Source organism: Phaenicophaeus curvirostris, chromosome 2 (genome assembly GCF_032191515.1).
Source record: "Phaenicophaeus curvirostris isolate KB17595 chromosome 2, BPBGC_Pcur_1.0, whole genome shotgun sequence".
Classification (NCBI taxonomy): Eukaryota; Metazoa; Chordata; class Aves; order Cuculiformes; family Cuculidae; genus Phaenicophaeus; species Phaenicophaeus curvirostris.
Window position 1 is genome coordinate 11,251,588 of NC_091393.1, and position 19,540 is coordinate 11,271,127.

General features: G+C 40.6%; 1 protein-coding gene and 1 long non-coding RNA gene across 8 annotated transcripts in view; one reads left to right on the forward strand and one right to left on the reverse strand.

Moving 5' to 3' along the window:
• Window positions 1–19,540, reverse strand: part of DOP1A (DOP1 leucine zipper like protein A) — a 70,689-nt gene that overhangs the window by 3,258 nt on the left and 47,891 nt on the right. For all 7 annotated transcript variants that reach the window (XM_069851207.1, XM_069851209.1, XM_069851205.1 and 4 more), the window contains 17 exons: window positions 19,426–19,537; window positions 18,284–18,466; window positions 12,675–12,800; window positions 12,201–12,335; window positions 11,620–11,675; window positions 11,268–11,372; window positions 10,537–10,603; window positions 9,196–9,340; window positions 8,872–8,951; window positions 8,223–8,332; window positions 7,912–8,061; window positions 7,414–7,475; window positions 6,637–6,789; window positions 5,136–5,272; window positions 3,335–3,390; window positions 2,259–2,423; window positions 584–713 (listed from right to left, as the gene is read on the reverse strand). In XM_069851207.1, the coding sequence (XP_069707308.1) occupies window positions 584–713; window positions 2,259–2,423; window positions 3,335–3,390; window positions 5,136–5,272; window positions 6,637–6,789; window positions 7,414–7,475; window positions 7,912–8,061; window positions 8,223–8,332; window positions 8,872–8,951; window positions 9,196–9,340; window positions 10,537–10,603; window positions 11,268–11,372; window positions 11,620–11,675; window positions 12,201–12,335; window positions 12,675–12,800; window positions 18,284–18,466; window positions 19,426–19,537 (1,972 nt within the window). The remainder of the gene's footprint in view (window positions 1–583; window positions 714–2,258; window positions 2,424–3,334; window positions 3,391–5,135; window positions 5,273–6,636; window positions 6,790–7,413; window positions 7,476–7,911; window positions 8,062–8,222; window positions 8,333–8,871; window positions 8,952–9,195; window positions 9,341–10,536; window positions 10,604–11,267; window positions 11,373–11,619; window positions 11,676–12,200; window positions 12,336–12,674; window positions 12,801–18,283; window positions 18,467–19,425; window positions 19,538–19,540) is intronic.
• Window positions 3,544–4,667, forward strand: LOC138717663 (uncharacterized). The gene is made up of 2 exons (XR_011336920.1): window positions 3,544–3,590; window positions 4,416–4,667. It is a non-coding gene; the product is annotated as an uncharacterized lncRNA (long non-coding RNA).

Sequence of the window (19,540 nt, forward strand, 5' to 3'; positions counted from 1 at the left end):
CAGCCAAGATCTCCCCAGAACTGTTTCTATTGCTCTCTGCCTTCTTCCGTTCACTGTAACTGATTCTGGGAAAAAATCCAGCCCTCCCTGGCTCTACACAGTCTCAAACCTTTTGGTTCTACCATTTTCAGGAATGCAACAGTTATCTAAGTATTTTAATGTGATTATTACGGATAAAAACGCTTTTCTACTTTAAAAGGCAGTTAGTTATACTGGTATCTATATATATGACTAGCTACCTGAAAGTGACTTTGTGTGAAAAAGTATTAGACACTGAAGTGTATTCTACTTTTTATTCAAATAATGCCAATAATGCTTTTAAATGGAAACTCTAAAGTCACCAACCATAGAGGAGGGATTTTTTTTTTTTTTTACTATAGCAGGTTTGAGGGTTTTTGTTGTTGTTGTTTATTTGGTTTGGTGGTTGGTTTAGATTTTTTTTTTATATACCTACATAAGTTTGCTGACTTGAGTCTCCCACACCAGATAAACTCCTTTCCATTCTTATCCAAAAATGAAACAGTGCTGTAAGTTACCCTAAATGAAAGTTTTCAATGAAAAGTAAAACTGGACGAAGACATACCTTTGCTTTTTTTCGCAGCAGTTTTGCTAGACGCACCACATATGGTTTGAATTCCCTCTGATGCGTACCCTGTCTTCGTACTTCCAAGCCTGAATCATCTGATGCTTCTGGAATAAAAGCCCAACGATACCTGTCATGAGATAACACAAGCAAGACATTATCCTTACTGAAGATGCAGGCTCTTCTGCTAGATGTAAGAATAGAAGTATCTAGTTAAGTGTCAAAGAAAGAGGAGGAAAAACACCCAATCCTCAAAAAAACCCACCAGTCTGACAAGAAAGAATAGAAAAAGCACATTCTGAAAAGCAGGAAGAAACATGGCTGAGAACATAGCTTTTTCTCTTTCCTTTAGAGTTTCTTGAAGTATTTAAAGATAGCAAAAGTAAGACAAGGCAGAGAAGCTAAAACCAGTAGTATTCACACCTTCATTGTGTGCAAGAAAAATGAAAGCAATTCTGAATTAAAAAAATATGTAAGTTACTTAGAAAACTTTGCTGCACATTTGCAATGCTTACTTTAACACAGCTGCATATTTGTAATGCGTATTACAACACACAAAATGTTCTCAATATATCATACTGGTAAAAAAAAATAATCTATTTTACCTATTCACAGGCCAATGAGACCAAGTGGACCATTTCCTCCCCCCCATCTTGCTGCACTGCAAAGACTGGCTACTCGCATTATAAACTATAAAGGAAATCAAAGTTTCTGTCCTTAAAACATCAGTCAAAGCCTCCATGAGAACACCATAAAGTACAGGGTGATTGAGCATGGTTAATGTCTTTCCAGAAATGTACAGTAATGACCTAAATAAAACTGGGCTAGCTAATAATGGGGGTTAGGATAGGTTTCTGAACAGGAATTATGAGCCAAATCCTGAGAAAATAAAATAAATCAACAAGCCTTCAATATCAGCTTTAGATTTAGAAATACCACACAAACTGACACAGTGTGAACAAGTCCTTCCACCCTCTAGCCCACACAAACATCTTTTAAATAACAGGATAATTAGAGGTTACCGAACATCTACAGAGCTGTGCCAGGGCAGCAGCTCTCATACTGCCACCACTGCGCAGAATAAAGGAAAACATGAGATATTTTGTCCTTGGTGGCCTCTCATTTCTAGGGTCTTCAGCAAACGTTACTTTTGCACTTATTTTCTTGCAACAAAACAGGATTGCAGAGGCATTGAGGAAGCAGTTTGCACACAAGAATGCTGCTGACCAAGAAAAACCCATGGGGTCTCCTTCACAAGGAGATTTCTTGCAGTCAGATCACGAAGGAGTAATATAGGTGAGTCATGCTGAGACAACAAACAGTCCTCTGATCTCATGCATTAGTCACTGAGGCATGTGGGTTTATTTTGGGCTCGTAGACATTGCCACAACTAAATACTTCAAAAAGAAAATACTTGAATAAATCACTGATTAGCTCACACGTGCGGAGAGTCCCTTGCCAGAGGCTAAGTCAAATCAGATTGAACTTATCTGGTGCATACCACCTGACACTGGCACTCTCTCTCTGACACTGGGAGGGAATGAACTGTGGGCTGCTGACTGTGAAAGCCAGGAAAGGAAAGGGAACAGGAAAATAAAGGTTTTTATACACTAGAATTGTACCAAAAGGCATAGATAAATATCCAAAATATTCAATGACAGCATCTTTTACTTACATTTGAAACTGAGGAAGGTTTTCAGATGGTAAAGCTAGGGCCAAGTCCAGAAATTTGCAAGCAGACAAGTATAGGTTCAACCATCTCTGGCTATTATAGGATGTGGAAAACCCATTGCCGCCTGTGTACGTTGTCTCCAGGCCAGCAACAGACGGGCCAGAAGTTCTAAAATAAATTAGAGCAAGCAGATGAGTCATAACAGCTTTCTGCCACCCTGGGAACATGATCTTCCTTACTTGCCTTCATGACCACACAAGTCTTTATTTACCAACTCAATACTGTATCCATAAATTAAACCAGAACATTGCAAGTCTGCTATGGTGGGAGTCTCTTGCGTTTATATATATACAAACTAAAATGTTAAGACATAATAATCATGTTATGATTTATCTCATTGTCATCAGACATCCAAAATAAAAGAACGTTTAAAACTGTCAGTCATGTCAATAATACTTAATTTTAGAGAAAAATTCTTCAAAAAACCAAAGAGAATCTAGAAAAAAGTGAAGAACAAGACTTGGGCAAATTACAAATTACTCCTGTTCTTTTGAGAAATCTGCCTCTATTGCTAGCATAGCCTGAAACTAGATCATACTGTGCAGAAGGCAGATGGGATAGAAACAGACAACAAATGAAACAAGAAAAATTATCTACATCATCTTATGTCTTTCTAACCGTAGAAGAAACCACATTTTTATTTAGGCAACAAAAGTGCATAAAAAACAATTGCATCAAATCATTCTAAATATACATTTAATACAGATATTAAGTCATGCCATGCACATTTTAATTGCAGAAGCAGTGCCATTTTAGCCAGGAAGAAACTGTGAGAACATATTTGTATTGCATAAATTACCTTAATTGTTTATGAATAATTTGAGGGTGGAATTCTTTTTTTGTTTTGCCCTGAACAGCACGTCCCTGGTACTGCAGTCAGACTAAACTACTCTTCATTTGTCCTTTTCATTTCAGCTTTACAATTCTAAGACAAATTATTCTAGAGAATGACTCAATTGCCCATCAGCATGCCAGGAGACTGTTATGAAGTTAAACAAGTGGGAAGTTCATAAGTTTACCTGGAAATGTCTTCATCAGCAGTGAGCTCCTGTTCCATCAGTAAAAATACTTGTACCTGAAGATCAAATACTACAGTTTAATACCATTTTTTAATAGACTGTGACTCAAGAAAATACTGTAGGGAGGCCTCAATAATAAGCTTTAGAGGAACTATTGTTTGGAGCTTTATTTCTGTTCCTGGATGATGAAATAACCCACTGAGTTACGACTTGACACGGGCACTTGAAACCCTTTCATCCCTTATGTATAGCTTGAGTAGCCCAAGGGCCATATGAAACATATGACTCTTAAGGCCAGGAAAGCTCTGAGAGGTTAATCCCCTCCATTACTTAGAAAGGAAGCCCAGTAGAAAGCAAGACCTGAAGCAACTGTGAACAGAGTTCCATAAAGGAGAAATCAAACTCATGTGCAAGTTCCCAGATGGCATAGAGCACTCAAAGTAGTCCCAGGACTGCAGTAACTTGCATAATGGCCAGGGAAAGCACAAGGAATCAGAGGGGCACACTGCTCCCACCTTTTAGCACATCTTTCAGATTACAATGGCATTCCTACCATTTATACTATTGATAGTGTACTCGCTTTGGCTGGAATAGACTTAAATTTCTTCACAGTAGCTAGTATGGGGCTATGCTCTGGGTTTGGCCTGAAAACAGTGTGAATAACACATGCATGTTTTATTTGTTTTTCTTTTCTGCTCCTCAGACTCCCCCAACAGCAAGTAGGCTGGGGGCGCACAAGAGGCTGGAAGGAGACACAGCTGGGACACCTGACTCCAACTGACCAGAGGCATATAAGTATTTTTAAAAAAAAATATAAACCCAACTTTATCTCAATCCACACATTTTCTCACTTGTAACCTTCCAGTTCTTCACCTGATCCCACAGGGGGAGGATGAGTAAGCACCTGTGTTGTCTCAGTTGCCAGAGAAGGTTAAAGCACGACAGACAGGCTCAAACAGGCTAAAACTACGCGCTTGACCCTTAAAATACTTCATACAGCTTTTCTCCTTTTATTGCTTAGATCTATGGCTAACTAAGCATTAGGTTAGGAGCCAACAGATACAAAAAAACCTCACAGCAGTGATCCCAATTTGCCATTTGTGTTAACCAGCCCCTTGGGAACTACTCAGCTAACAGGCCAAACAGACCACAGGATGCACCAATCACTCTCCTCCATTCCCACTGCCAAAGCTGAAACCCAAAAGAATGTGTGAAACAGCCAACAGTGGAGACTCCACAGGTAGCAGCTCTGAAATCATATGTTGATCCTGCCATGTTATGCAGTGTTGAACAAGAGAAAGAAGAAAGCCAAGTCCAGTCTCGTATAAATCTTGTTAAGAAATTTCAGCTACAATGTGATCTGAATAACTATCAACTGCCAATACAACGCGGATTCTGACTCCTTTATGCAGCGCCTCATCCCCATTGCTGGAGGAAGAGGACTGAATGACCAGGAAAGTAGAAAGAAGGAACACAGAGCAGGGTAGGAGCAGGAACAGCAGAAAGAGCACACATACGTAGGTAGAAATTGAGGTAGGAGTCAGTAGGCAACAATGAGAACAGATGCAAGTTTAATTCAGGAAACACCTGAAGAGCTTAAATAACGTAAGTGAACAGATTTTTCCATTTAGCTGCAAAACATAGACATCAGGACAAGGAAAATAAGTCAGCCTCCAATCTGTGTCCGTTGTACATTTACATGCATATTATCCAGAAGACACTGTCTTAAAAACACTGAGAAATGAGGCTATATCTCAAATTTGCACCACTCTTCCAAGTCATGAATGCTAACTCAACTCACCAGCTCAGTGATCATGGTAGGCCAAAGCGAGGTAAGGTGCTGTGGAGACATTCTTAAAAGTAATACTCTAAAAAACAGGAACACTTGGGAATGAAGGGTGGGCACCTGCGGCAAACGAAGACTTTCTACCAGCCTTTCTGAAACAAAAAGCCAAGAAGGTTTTCTCAGTGCGGAGTAATTCCAACTGGCATTTTCTTCTTCCCTCATTTACACTTAATTTCTTTGTATATTATCTGTCATGTTACTGTTTCAGGACTTTGCTACTGTTTTTTCACCAAGCAACAAAAGTGAGAAACCTCATTACAGTGTAGCTGCATATTTTTGTTAAAGTTCCCTATATAAATGCAATATAGCATCTGAGAGTTTTGCTCACCTTAAGCAGGATTTCACCCATTCCAAAAAGAGGGGTTAACAGATTCCAAACAATATGATGATGGTCCAAACAGCTAGGATATGTTATTAAAAGGCTACATCATCATAGTACATGGAATACTATACAGGGGCAATACGCTCTTATCTAACCATAACTACCTCTAAGTATTCAACACAGAGGGAGATAAAGAAATTTTCCAGTCAAACCAACACAGGCCCTCTGGAACTAATACCAGTTAAACCATCTTGACCATAGTAAACCCAGCTACTGACAAACTGGGGAACAAAACCTTCATAGATTAAAACCTGGAACAAATCAAACATGAAACATTATGCAATCAACTTTCCACACAGAGGAAAAAATTAAAGTGTCCATCTTGGTAATACTAAAAGACAATATATATAGAAGAAGCTGCCATAACTATTTGCATCATCTTTGATTAAAACCAAGCAGCTCCCATTCCCAATCACATAGAATCACAGAATCACCAGGTAGGAAAAGACCCACCGGATCATCGAGTCCAACAATTCCTATCTGCCACTATGTCAATCACGACCCAGAACACCTTGTCTACCCGTCTTTTAAATACCTTCAGGGATGGGGACTCAACCACCTCCCTAGGCAGCCTCTGCCAGTGTCCAATGATCCTTTCCATGAAAAAATTTTTCCTGATGTCAAGCCTGAACCTCCCCTGACTCAACTTGAGGCCATTCCCTCCTGTCCTGTCCCCAGGCATTTGGGAGAAGAGGCCAGCACCCTCCTCTCTACAATCTCCTTTCAGGTAGTTGTAGAGAGCAATGAGGTCTCCCCTCAGCCTCCTCCAGGCTAAACAACCCCAGCTCTCTCAGCTGTTCCTCATAAGGCCTGTTCTCCAGCCCCTTCACCAGCTTCGTTGCTCTTCTCTGGACTCGTTCCAGAGCCTCAACATCCTTCTTGTGGTGAGGGGCCCAGAACTGAACTCATAGGCCCCTCCAAGCTCACCTTGAATTCTTGATTCTTCCATCTCTCACAGAAATGGTGCCACACACAAATATGCCTGAATATTTACCTATTGTTACTCTGAAATACAAATATTCCTCAGTCCACATCAGATTCCAGAAGTCTATTAAGTGATAGATTTTTACTGACCTTGTATGTCTGGAAGGTATTTCTGGTATTGGTCTATCTCACTACTAAAGATTGCAAAAGCCAGTCTCTTCAGGAGCATAGCACGCTGTTCCAGTTCTGCCTCTCGATTAGCAAACAGATTGAGTGAACTGCTCTGAGCCACGGCCACACGTGCTGAAAGAGAAAATGGGTAATGCAAAGATGAACTTCAGATTTCCCTGCTGTTTGACTTTAAGGAAAAACTAACTCTCATTGCATTAATGTAGTTCAAAAGCAGCCATTAAGATGATGTGTGTTCTGCAATTTGTAGTTTTGACCAGTGATTTAAGATGCATGTTGAAAGAAAACTCCTAATTATGCAAAACTGTGTCTTAGTTTGGAAGCTTCTGAGAGGGAATTTAGCCATTTTTTTCTTAAATACAATTTGTGGGTATAGAAGCTCAGGAGTCTGAGATATGCAGAAGCAATTTTTCCTTAAGCAGAGCTGGCATTAGACCTGAAAAAAAAACCCAAAACCACATAACAAACCAACCACAACTCCCTCCACCCCAAGCCTCCCACTGGCATTGCTTAATCAAGGCAAAATTCACAGTGGGCCAGGACAGTCTCAAATTCTCTCACTTCAAGTGTTCTTAATTACGGATCTCCAGAAACAAGTAGTTGAAGAAAACAAAAAATACTGAATAATTCAAACAGATTGGAATAAATGCTGAATAAGTGTTTTCTTCAAGATAGTTATTTTCTATTTTTTAATGTTTCCCTTGAAGAAAAGTCACTACTACATCAATTAACACTTACTCATTAAATCCCTGAATGTGGTTTTGTCATGTGTCATCAAATTATCCATAATAGCTCTCCAACTAGAAGAGGAAGATCATACACAAATCAGAAAAGCAAGGAAGAAAACAGGAATTTACAGGACTATTTACAGAGCTCTTGCTGCTCTTTTAACTAATTCAGGCTCACGTTTGCTAAGGTTTCCAATCCAAGTTCTCTGCTTCACAGGTACCATTTACTCAGTACAATTTGATCTGAAACTATAAAACAACAACTACTTTTCCTCATAAAATTAAAAAAAAATACCTTGAAGTTAAAAAAAAATGGACTTCTGCACAGAAATACACCTTAGGTTAAGGGAGTTTCACATTGCATGTGGTAACCTAAAACAGAACATCCTTCTATTTCTCTCAACAGAGGTCTGTTGGGGAATTTTGGTCCACATTACTTATCATCTTGTGTAATGGTGTACATAAAATTGGTAAGTCATTGATATAAGCAGGAAAAAGAAAGTCTTACTGGTTAACACACAAAGCATCCATCTGAAAGAAACTGGAATCCATAAAGAGGTCGAAGGCTTCCTTTTTCCATGCTCTCCTCGTATACTGATACCCACTAAGACTGCTTAATAACTGCACACAGGCTCGATAGCTGGATGCATTGTGAGCACTAAAGAAAAAAAATTCAACATGAGACATTTTGAACTGCTGCTTTACAGAAAGTCTGACAAACACCTAAATCCATATAATGACTGTTTCAACTTAAGCATCACCCACTAAATTTCAACCAGCTGTAGAAATCTACATAAATTCAATAAATTGTAAAGATACCTGTGATTACGGAGGTAGGGAACAACATAGTGCATAATATTTACAAGCAAAGGAATAACCCTCTCTTTCTCATCACTGTAGAAAACCATATCCAAGAGATGAGCCAAAACCTACAAAAGGAAAAGGAAGATTGATTATCATGCACCCCCAAATTGCGTTTTACCTTCTGTTCAGCGCTTTTTGTATAATGTCCTTTACTGAATGTTCAAGTTTATAAAAGAAGTGATCAGATTTCAGGCACTATACAAAATCCAGAGTCTAACTATTCTATCATTTTTTTAAAGCAAACTAAGGTAAAAACACAGAAACATAAGCTCCTGGGCAAAGCATTCTACAGAACAAGCTACAGGAAAAAAAAAAAAAAAAAAAAAAAAAGGAAAAAAAAAGATACACTGATTATTAGCAATAACACATACAGTTAACAATTTTCCCATACTACTCATCTGAAAAGCTATGCTTTACCTTTCATCCACCTCACAAGCTTTGCAATAGTTTTAGTAACAAAGTGTCACACATTTTACATGACAGGAACCAGAACCCACTGGCACCACTTTCCCATCAAACCTTTTACCCCAAACTTCTAGTCCAAAGCTTTATAGAATGTAAGTTACTATAAGACAGTATTTATTACATCTGAGGGGACATTTACCTCAGAAAGTAAGGTCAATGCATGGACACTATAAACAGATGGAGTTATGTTTGAAGTTTCCATTGCTGGAGACAACATATCTAAATGAAAATAATAATAAAAAAAATGTCCAAAGTTAGTTTTCTTAAGTTATTATTTACCTCACAAGCATATTTTAATAGCATAGATTTTGAAGATGTACAGACTTTACCACTGTGTAAGGTACTAACTCCTGAACAGAACTGGAGCATTTTTCATGTATTCAAATAGGGTAAGGCTGTCCTCTTATAATTTTGGCCTGATAATTAATGTTTCATTTAAAATAAAGATGAAAAATGAAACTACCTTCAACATCTGATTCCAAGTTGTTTCCATCAACCATAATCTTGGGCGAAGGCTTAACCTCTAAGTTTCGTCTTAGCCAAGTAGTCTGTTCCAACGAAGAACCGGCAATTGCCCCAATGGCATCCACTATCTTGTGCGTCACGTCCTGGTGGAAAAAAAACCCTAAGCATTTCAAGAACTTCATGCAGAAGGACTTATTTGTTGACCTGGCATGTGTTTTTATAGATAATCTGTAACTAAGTATAGAACTAAGCAAAGAACTCAGCTTGGTCGTCACACCTTGGGGTGGCAGAAGAGGGACAGCACACAAGCTTATAGAACTGCTTTCAAGTAATTTCTTTTCAATATTATCAGCGATGAATAACTTTACAGAAAATTAGATCTTTTGACAGATTATGAAGAGCACTAAGAAGATTCTAAAATTCGTTTCAGACTACAGAGCTGTTGTATTAGACAATTCTAGTACATTTGAGAAAGGGCTTGAAGTTAAGAGAAGAAAAATACTTTAGTACATCTTTCTGTGAGTAAGATGGACCAAATGTTTTTTTTTTTGACAGAGTCCTTCCTACCGCATATACTGATGCCCTGGTTTCAAAAGAAATTTAACTTTGCCCCAGCCAAAACCAGTAGAACTGACTATGGTCCTAAACATGCATCTGGTAAAATAAGAAAAGAGACACAAACCATCAAAGTAAGAATAACACACACACACTTAATAGAGTAAAAGAAACATTAAATCAAACAAAGAGCACGTTGCTTCTTGGCTAGCATGTTAATAAAAGTTAATAAAGGCCGGTTTCTTACAATCATGTCTTTGACATGTCTCTACCTCAGTTTACCTTCCAGCCCCATCACCCTTTTTGCTTGTGACCCAGCTCTCTAACACCTCCTACACTTCATTTCTCAATAACCTCTACCTACAGCTCCCTCTTGCTTCCCAAACTGCGTGGCTAGAAAACTGACAGCACCTGAATGCTATCCAGCTGCTTTCTCTCCCTGATGCGAGGCAGCAATATCTTCCTCTTCTATATAACAGAAATTTTAAAAAGCATATAGGAATATCTCTAGGATATCTACTCTACCATCAAACTCAGCTTGGTTGTCATTCCTTGGGGGGGTAGAAGAGGGACAGTACACAAGCCTAATTTCTTTTGGAAACTATACTAAATAAAACACTTAACTTGCAAGCAACAAATATTTTAATTTGTTTCACAGTTATTAATTGCTTAAAAATACAGAAAATAATTTGAGTGCACTATCGTCATTCATATGATTACCTCAAATTACATATTTATTGTTTAATACTTTCAAAAGAGATTTATATACAATATTTTTCTTTACCTGGAGATCTCTTTGGTCCTTTTTATTCTCCATGCTTGGGTTTTTCATAATAAACTCATTAAGAACACTGAAAAAATTAGAAGTAGATATGGATTTTATTCAGTAATTTTAAAAGCCAGGACAAACCTGAAGAAATTTACATGCAAAATAGTTATCCACTAAACCTTTAGTCATTGCTACTTATTAATATGCTAGAAAACATCCTTTCAAGTTTCTCAGGCTCATTTTGATCATAACAAAATAGTTCATGAACATATTTTGCTAGACTATACACAAGTATCTTTAGAGAAAATTTAGTATGGAAGGTAAGTTCCAGAAATTCAAGGAAATGATCCTTGAAGTTTTACACAGAAAACCATATTCATCATTTTATTTCTAACACACCACAAACTGTTTTCATGCTGGGAACCAATCTTTTCTAGTGGACTAGTCATTATAGTTATTTTCTAAGTAAAATCAGGAATTTAAATCTACCATTTAAAGAGCGGGAATGGCTCAAATAATTGGTAAGGTAAGACTGTGGCTTATATCACATTATAATATAAAATCTAATATATGCAACCATTTCTCACAGAAGAAAACTAATTTGATAAAATCCACAGAACTCAGGGAACAGGTATTTGTCTCCACTCAAAAATAAGTCAGAGATTTGAAAACACTAACAATTCAGTACAGTTTCAGATACTTATGTTTGACCATCTTCAGAAAAGGCAAATATCAAAAGCACTTACCCAAGTATGAGGAATTGTCCTGGAGCTGGAAGACCAACCTGGATGGAATCCTTTAAGAGAAGCAGCAGTGCTGCCCAGCTGTCTACTAAGCTGGTCACTGGAATCCTAAGAGGGAGCACAGAGACGACAATGAAAACAGCACCATCACCCTCAGGTATTCCCCATTTTCTTTCTGCCTCAATTCTTCTGTCATATTCTGGATCAACACTCAATTCTTCGTTTTTTCTCATTTAATTTTAGGTGGCTACATCAAATCATTACAAAAAGAGGAAGGCAGAAGAACAGAGTAATCTAGAGACATGCTTTTCAGCCCAAGGTTGGAGTGGTACCAATGACAAACTTCTTGTCTTACCTTTGAGTATAAGCATAGAAAAACTGCAACATGCAGACTTCCAGTGAAAGATGTTTCTAGAAAGAGATACAAACCCCATGTTATCAGGAATAAGAGATTGACTTGTTTTCCCACACTTGCCAGGGCAAAACTGACAATGCTATGATGTCACTGCACTGTTTGAAGATACAGCTTCATTGACAGGAAATTAGAAATGTTCACTTAGACATAAAGATATAAAGATATAAAGTTATTCTTTTTTTTTATTCCCTCTTTTCCCCACTTCCCTTTCCCACCTGAAAAATCACCTGATGTCAAGGTGTGCAGCTGTTTCCCTCACATAAGCAACCTATTCCTATAAAACACAGTCTTGCACAGAAGTAGTAAGCAGGATTCTTGAGTGGTTCAGTAAATGGTAATGACTCAAGGAGGTATGACTTTCCTCCAAAAGTTCAGTTGTCTATTGGATATTGTGACGATTTCCACACTCACTGAGCAGCAGCATAACTACTTGCTCAGCTTCATGAATCATCCATGTTATCAGTGTTCTAAGCAGCTGTAAGACACGAAATAAATCAATAAATCCTCTACAGTTTTCATACCTTGTCCTTCGCTATGGCTGGAGGCTGCTTCAAAACTTCTTTCACTGTTTGTATAACAGTCTCTGTTCTCATAACACTGATGGAGCGAACTAGCTCAACCAGAAGAAGTTGTTCTTCACCTGCTGCAGGAATAACCTGAAAGAATCAAATGTATGTCAAAGATAGTTATCACAGGCAATGCCTATGCCCAAATTAAGGCAGCCGGCTTCTTGGGATTGAAATGTTAGTAACTAATAGTTCAGCTAGAGAGTTGGAATCACTGTTTTCCTAAAGAATTCAGGAAGATTATCCCATTCCTAAACAAACTCATAGCTTCCCGACAGTACAGTAGCAAATTAGAAATACAATACAAATATCCTCCGTAATTCATAATATGTATTCTTGCACAGGAATGCCTGAATTTTCTCCTTAATGCTTCTAAATAACTTAAAGCTATTACCATTATTTGAAGTGACCACTGTAGTATAAAAGTACCTTTGTCCTAGAAGTATTTTTATTTTGCCTCCTTTCATTCCATACAAACGCAATAGCAGCCATAAAGTGAACACCATGATTCATTGAAATTGGACCCAACAGTTCAAGAATCTGTTGCCTCAAATTCTGAAATACAAAAGCATAACACAAACACCGTTAGGTAAGCACCTCAGCATTATGTTCAAAACAGCCTGCTATAAAGCCACAGTTGGATGGTAGCTATCACTAACTTTTATCTAACTATTCTACATCTAGCAGTTTTCAATCATTTTATGCACAACTAAGATAAGGGAAGGTAAAGCACACTTGCTAAATTAGCAAATGGTAATCAAGTGGGGGACTACAGATAGAAAGGTACAGAACTAAAAATTACCTGAGAAACCTGAAAAGCATCCTCAAAAAAAAAGAAGCTACAATAAAGACTTGATCTTTGCATGCAGAGATAGGGACAAACAACTTAAGCAAATCAGGATGAGAAACTATTTCGATAGCAGTGCTACAGAAAAAGTCTTGGATACAGTACCTTCTCAGATACAGCGTCTGTCCTGTTTTTGTGACAGGAAGATTTTGGAGAAAAAAAAGCACTTTCTACCTGTTTTCTGAAAGTCATTTTTTACCTTTGGCAGAGGTATTTTAGTAGGAATTGTCTGAACTTGCAGGAAACTGCTATCACAGAATCACAGAATAACCAGGTTGGAAGAGACCCACCGGATCACCGAGTCCAACCGTTCCTACCAAACACTAAACCATATCCCTCAGCACCTCGTCCACCCGTGCCTTAAACACCTCCAGGGAAGGTGACTCAACCACCTCCCTGGGCAGCCTCTGCCAGTGCCCAATGACCCTTTCTGTAAAGAATTTTTTCCTAACGTCTAGCCTAAACCTCCCCTGGCGGAGCTTGAGGCCATTCCCTCTTGTCCTGTCCCCTGTCACTTGGGAGAAGAGGCCAGCACCCTCCTCTCTACAACGTCCTTTCAGGTAGTTGTAGAGAGCAATGAGGTCACCTCTCAGCCTCCTCTTCTCCAGGCTAAACACCCCCAGCTCTCTCAGCCGCTCCTCATAAGGCCTGTTCTCCAGCCCTTTCACCAGCTTTGTTGCTATATATAATCCCAGAGCTTAACTATAGACTTTACGCACTTGTCAAGAGTGTGGTTGCTAAAGCAATCTAGTTCTACTGTAGTTTAAAAAGCTTGCTTATACTTTAAATACATAATCCTGTTCCACATCCACCAACTCCACAGCAGTTACAAAAGCATTACCCAAAAGCAATGAGGAGAAAAACTGAAACAACCTGTCCTGACACTACACCAAAATTTCAAATTTCAAACTAATTTCAAACTGGGCTTTTTCATCTACAGGACATGCCGAGTGCTCCTTTGAATACTATGGATTTGGGCAAACTAAAGGAAAAGTGGGATGTACAGGAGAGTCAATGATTAACCAGAGTACAAAAGCTTATTCTTTCACGGAAGCAGCATAATACTATAGGTCATCAACAAGTATGGACTTCCTCCCTTTCAATGAGTACAAACCCCTATGAACAGCACAAATACGACCATGGATGTCATCTGTGCAAAGACAAGGAGACTTAGATAAGTTTATTTTTTATTCCTTCAGTTTGAATGACAAAAGTTGCAAGACGCAGCATGCTCACAAACAGTATCTGATAGTATTCAAATTAAATGAGAAAATATTATTTTAAAACATCAAAACGAGTTTCTTACTTAGTAAGATGAAGTATAAAAGATTGAGCTCCTTCCAATAAGAGGTCTAGGCAGCTTTCTTAGTATAGCCCTATTTGACCCTTTCTTGGGTTTTCTACTTTATGGTTACTAGCTAACTATCTGCTATGACAGTGCTGTATGGAAACTGAATGAATAAAGGAACTAGCCCGTAAGTGTCTGAGCACTAGATGTTTTATGAGGAGGGTTCTCGTTTGTTAAGATTTTACATGAATACTTTATATCTTTTGAGGCATAAAAGTGTGGCTTAATTTTTTTCAGGATGGATTTCATTTTCTGTGCAAAAAGCAAAGAGGTGAGATGTTGACTGGAGATGATACACTCAATGTTAAAAGCAGATTCAATACCCATTTATAAAAGCCTTATTTCTGATGCAGATGAGAAGGTGATGACATAGATATTAAAACTCCATTTACATGTAGAAAAATGGAATTAGGTTTAGTTTGACAAAGGTGTTCATGGACAATTTCACAGAATCACAGAATCACAGAATAACCAGGTTGGAAGAGACCCACCGGATCACCGAGTCCAACCGTTCCTACCAAACACTAAACCATATCCCTCAGCACCTCGTCCACCCGTGCCTTAAACACCTCCAGGGAAGGTGACTCAACCACCTCCCTGGGCAGCCTCTGCCAGTGCCCAATGACCCTTTCTGTAAAGAATTTTTTCCTAACGTCTAGCCTAAACCTCCCCTGGCGGAGCTTGAGGCCATTCCCTCTTGTCCTGTCCCCTGTCACTTGGGAGAAGAGGCCAGCACCCTCCTCTCTACAACGTCCTTTCAGGTAGTTGTAGAGAGCAATGAGGTCACCCCTCAGCCTCCTCTTCTCCAGGCTAAACAACCCCAGCTCTCTCAGCCACTCCTCATAAGGCCTGTTCTCCAGCCCTTTTACCAGCTTTGTTGCTCTTCTCTGGACTCTCTCCAGAGCCTCAACATCCTTCTTGTGGTGAGGGGCCCAGAACTGAACACAGTATTCGAGGAGCGGTCTCACCAGTGCCGAGTACAGAGGGAGGATAACCTCCCTGGACCTGCTGGTCACGCCGTTTCTGATACAAGCCAAGATGCCATTGGCCTTCTTGGCCACCTGGGCACACTGCTGGCTCATATTCAGTCGGCTGTCAACCAACACCCCCAGGTCCCTCTCCTCCAGGCAGCTTTCTAGACAGACTTCTCCTAGTCTGTAGCACTGCATAGGGTTGTTGTGCCCCAAGTGCAGGACCCGGCATTTGGCCTTGTTAAACCTCATGCCATTGGACTCTGCCCAGCGGTCCAGCCTGTTCAGATCCCTTTGCAGAGCCTCCCGACCCTCCAGCAGATCGACACTTCCACCCAGCTTAGTGTCGTCCGCAAACTTGCTCAGGGTGCACTCGATGCCTTCATCCAGATCATTGATGAAGACATTGAACAGGGCTGGACCCAGCACTGAGCCCTGGGGAACCCCACTTGTCACTGGCCTCCAGCTGGATTTCACACCATTTCCCACCACTCTCTGGGCCCGGCCATCCAACCAGTTTTCCACCCAGGAGAGTGTGCGCCTGTCCAGCCCAGAGGCTGACAGTTTCTCAAGCAGAACGCTGTGAGAAACTGTGTCAAAGGCTTTACTGAAGTCCAGGAAGACCACATCCACAGCCTTTCCCTCATCCAGTAGCCGAGTCACTTTGTCATAGAAGGCGATCAGGTTAGTCTGGCAAGACCTGCCTTTTGTGAACCCATGTTGACTGGGCCTGATCACCTGGTTCTCTTGCATGTGCTTCATGATAGCACTCAAGATCACCTGTTCCATGACTTTCCCTGGCACTGAGGTCAGACTGACAGGCCTGTAGTTTCCTGGGTCCTCCCTGCGGCCCTTTTTGTAGATGGGCACAACATCAGCCAGCCTCCAGTCCAGTGGGACTTCCCCAGTCTTCCAGGACTGTTGGAAGATGATGGAAAGGGGTTTGGCCAGCCCATCCGCCAGCTCCTTCAGTACCCTAGGGTGAATCCCATCCGGCCCCATAGACTTGTGACTGTCCAGTCGGGCTAGCAAGTCTCTGACCACCTCCTCTTGGATCATGGGAGCCTCATTTTGCTCCTCTAGCTCCTGGGTTTGTACACAGACGGAACGACCCTCCTTACGACTAAAGACTGAGGCAAAGAAGGCATTAAGTACCTCAGCCTTTTCCTCATCCCCTGTTACTGTTGTTCCTTCTGTGTCCAATAGGGACTGTATGGTCTCCCTAGTCCGCCTTTTATTATTTATATATTTGTAGAAAGATTTTTTGTTATCTTTCACTGACTTGGCCAATCCAATTTCTAGCTGAGCCTTAGCCCTTCTGATTTTTTCCCTACACAATCTCACTTCCCTCCTGTAGTCCACCCAAGAGGCCTGTCCCTTCTTCCAGAGGCCATAAACATTTCTTTTCTTCTTGATATCCCTCAAGATCTCTCTATTCAACCAAGCTGGCTTTCTCCCCTGCCGGCTTTTTTTCCGGACCACAGGGATGGCTTTCTCCTGAGCTGCTAGGACCACCCCTTTGAAGAGCTCCCAGCCCTCCTGGGCTCCCTTGCCCTGGAGTACTGTCTCCCATGAGACTTCACCAACCAGCCTGCTGAAGAGATCAAAGTCTGCCCTCTGGAAATTTAATGTTACCGTCTTGCTAACCACCCTCTTCACTTCACCTAGAACAGAAAATTTTATAATCTCATGGTCGCTTAGTCCTAGGCGTCCACCTACCGCCACATCCCCTACAAGGCCTTCTCTGTTCACCAACAGGAGGTCCAGGAGGGCACCTTCCCTGGTTGGTTCATTCACCAACTGTGCAAGGAAGTTATCTCCCACGCACTCCAGGAACCTCCTAGACTGCTTCCTTTCTGCTGTGTTGTACACCCAGCAGATATCAGGCAGATTGAAGTCTCCCACCAGAACGAGAGGCATCGATCTAGAGATTGTCCGCAGCTGTTTATAGAAGAGCTCATCGGCTGCTTCTCCTTGGTTGGGTGGTCTGTAACAGACTCCCATCACAAAATCTACCTTCTGGTGGGCTCCTCTGATTTTGACCCACAGGCACTCAACCTCCTCATCTCCACAATCCATCTCAGTGATGTCCAAGTCCTCCCTTACAAAGAGGGCTACCCCACCTCCTCTCCTACCCTTCCTGTCCCGTCTGAAAAGCTTATACCCCACCATAGCCGTACTCCAGTTACATGAGTCGTCCCACCACGTTTCCGTGATGGCAACGACATCATAGGCCCCTTGCCCTACGACAGCTTCCAGCTCTTCCTTCTTATTTCCCATGCTGCGTGCATTGGTGTAAATGCACTTCAGCTGAGCTGCCGAGCCTTCAGCCCTCCTAGAGGGAACAGGGTTCGTTCCCAACTGCCTGGTAACTGGATCAGTTGACACCAGAGTGCCTGCATCTCCCTTAACACCCCGAGGTGTGTTCTCCACCACTTTTTGTGCGGTGAGGTACTGGTGGTCCTCGCCCGCGCACCCTCTCCCAATCACCAATTCCCCACATCCAGGCTCATTCCTGTCTAGCCTGGGCTCAACCCCCTCCCCCTTCACATCTAGTTTAAAGCTCGATTTATGAGCTTGGCTATGTTTCTGGCAAGGGCTTTAGCCCCCCTAGGAGACCCATGTGTCCCGCCCTTAGCGAGAAAGCCTGGGGGTGCGTGAGCCCCGCCATGATCAAAAAAGCCAAAGCTCCTCTCCTCGCACCAGGCTCGGAGCCAGGTATTAATCGAATTCTTCATCCTGGCTTCCCCCTCCTCTCTATTTAGCATTGGGATGGAGCAGAATACTACTTGTGCCCCAGAGCCCTCCATCACTTTCCCAATTGCCCTGAAGCCATTCTTGATTTAAACTATACTATCCCTGATGTTCTGACCTTTGTTGACCCAAGATTAATAGTGGTGATGGATGCAGCAGCAGCAGTAGTAGTTTTCTCCGAAGAATCTGCAAGGTGAAGGATGCTCCACAGCAAAGTCACAGAGGACATGATCATATGCAAGATAGACAGGATCCCATTGCGTGCTTCAATCAAGTGCTTCTGATCTACATTAACCAAGAGCTAGTGGATTTGAAGGGGAGAGAAGAGAAGAGGAAAAGCATTAAATATGTATATAAACAGCTTAAGTAAAATAGTGTAAATTGAGATTTAACAAACATAGAAGCTTTCAACGTTAACAGCTTTTCAGTAATCCTTATAGAAAGTACAGATTTTGCGAGTGTTAAAATAATAATTAAAGAATCTTTTGACCGAGTTGTTCAGAGTACATTTTATATTGTACATATGAGGCCTCATGTCTACAGCAGTTGATTCTGTATCTTCTGCCTATATCTTCACAAAACAGTTATTTCGGATTTCAAGTGTACATAACACTGAAAGCAAAATTATTTACTTGCACAAACAATGAACATTTTTCAGTTACTTCTAAATGAACGGAAGGCAAAGTTGTATAAGAACAAAAAAAAGCAAACCCAAGACTGCATAGAGACCAGAGCAAACATTTTCTTGCAGAATCTGGGCCAAATTCTTAACAAAGACTATGCTCAGAATATCAGATATAAGAATACTTTTTGACTAAAAAGACAGCTTGTGAATACACAGAAGGAGCAGAAAGAATGTTTTGACATATTGCAAGATGAACATAGTGCAGCCAGAAAGTAACAGGATTAGTGTCAGCCTGGGAAGTTCCAAAAATTAAGCCAGCTCTGAAAAAGTGGAATTTTAGAGGTCTGAAAGTTAAGGAATTCCTACTTTAGTTATTTCAGGGGAACAAAGAAATCCCCCAAACCAAACCAACAAACAAACAAAAAAAAATCAGTTAGCCTCTTTAAAATTCTAATTAGTAGAAAATTGTTTTTCTGTTTGAGATGTGTATATTATCACTAAAAGGCCATACTTAAAGGTAAGACAATATATATGGTATTTTTCCCACACAAATCTTGAATTTTGCTAATACAATCACAGTCCTTAATTTGACATGTAATGCACAGGAATCTCTCAAACACCCAGATTAAGCTTACCTGATGATATTGCGTAGATGGATCTAGGAGACAGTAATGAATTATTGTCGTGATCCCTTCTAACAAAGTAAGAACCATATCTGGGGGAGTGACTGATGCCATCCAGAGAGGCCTG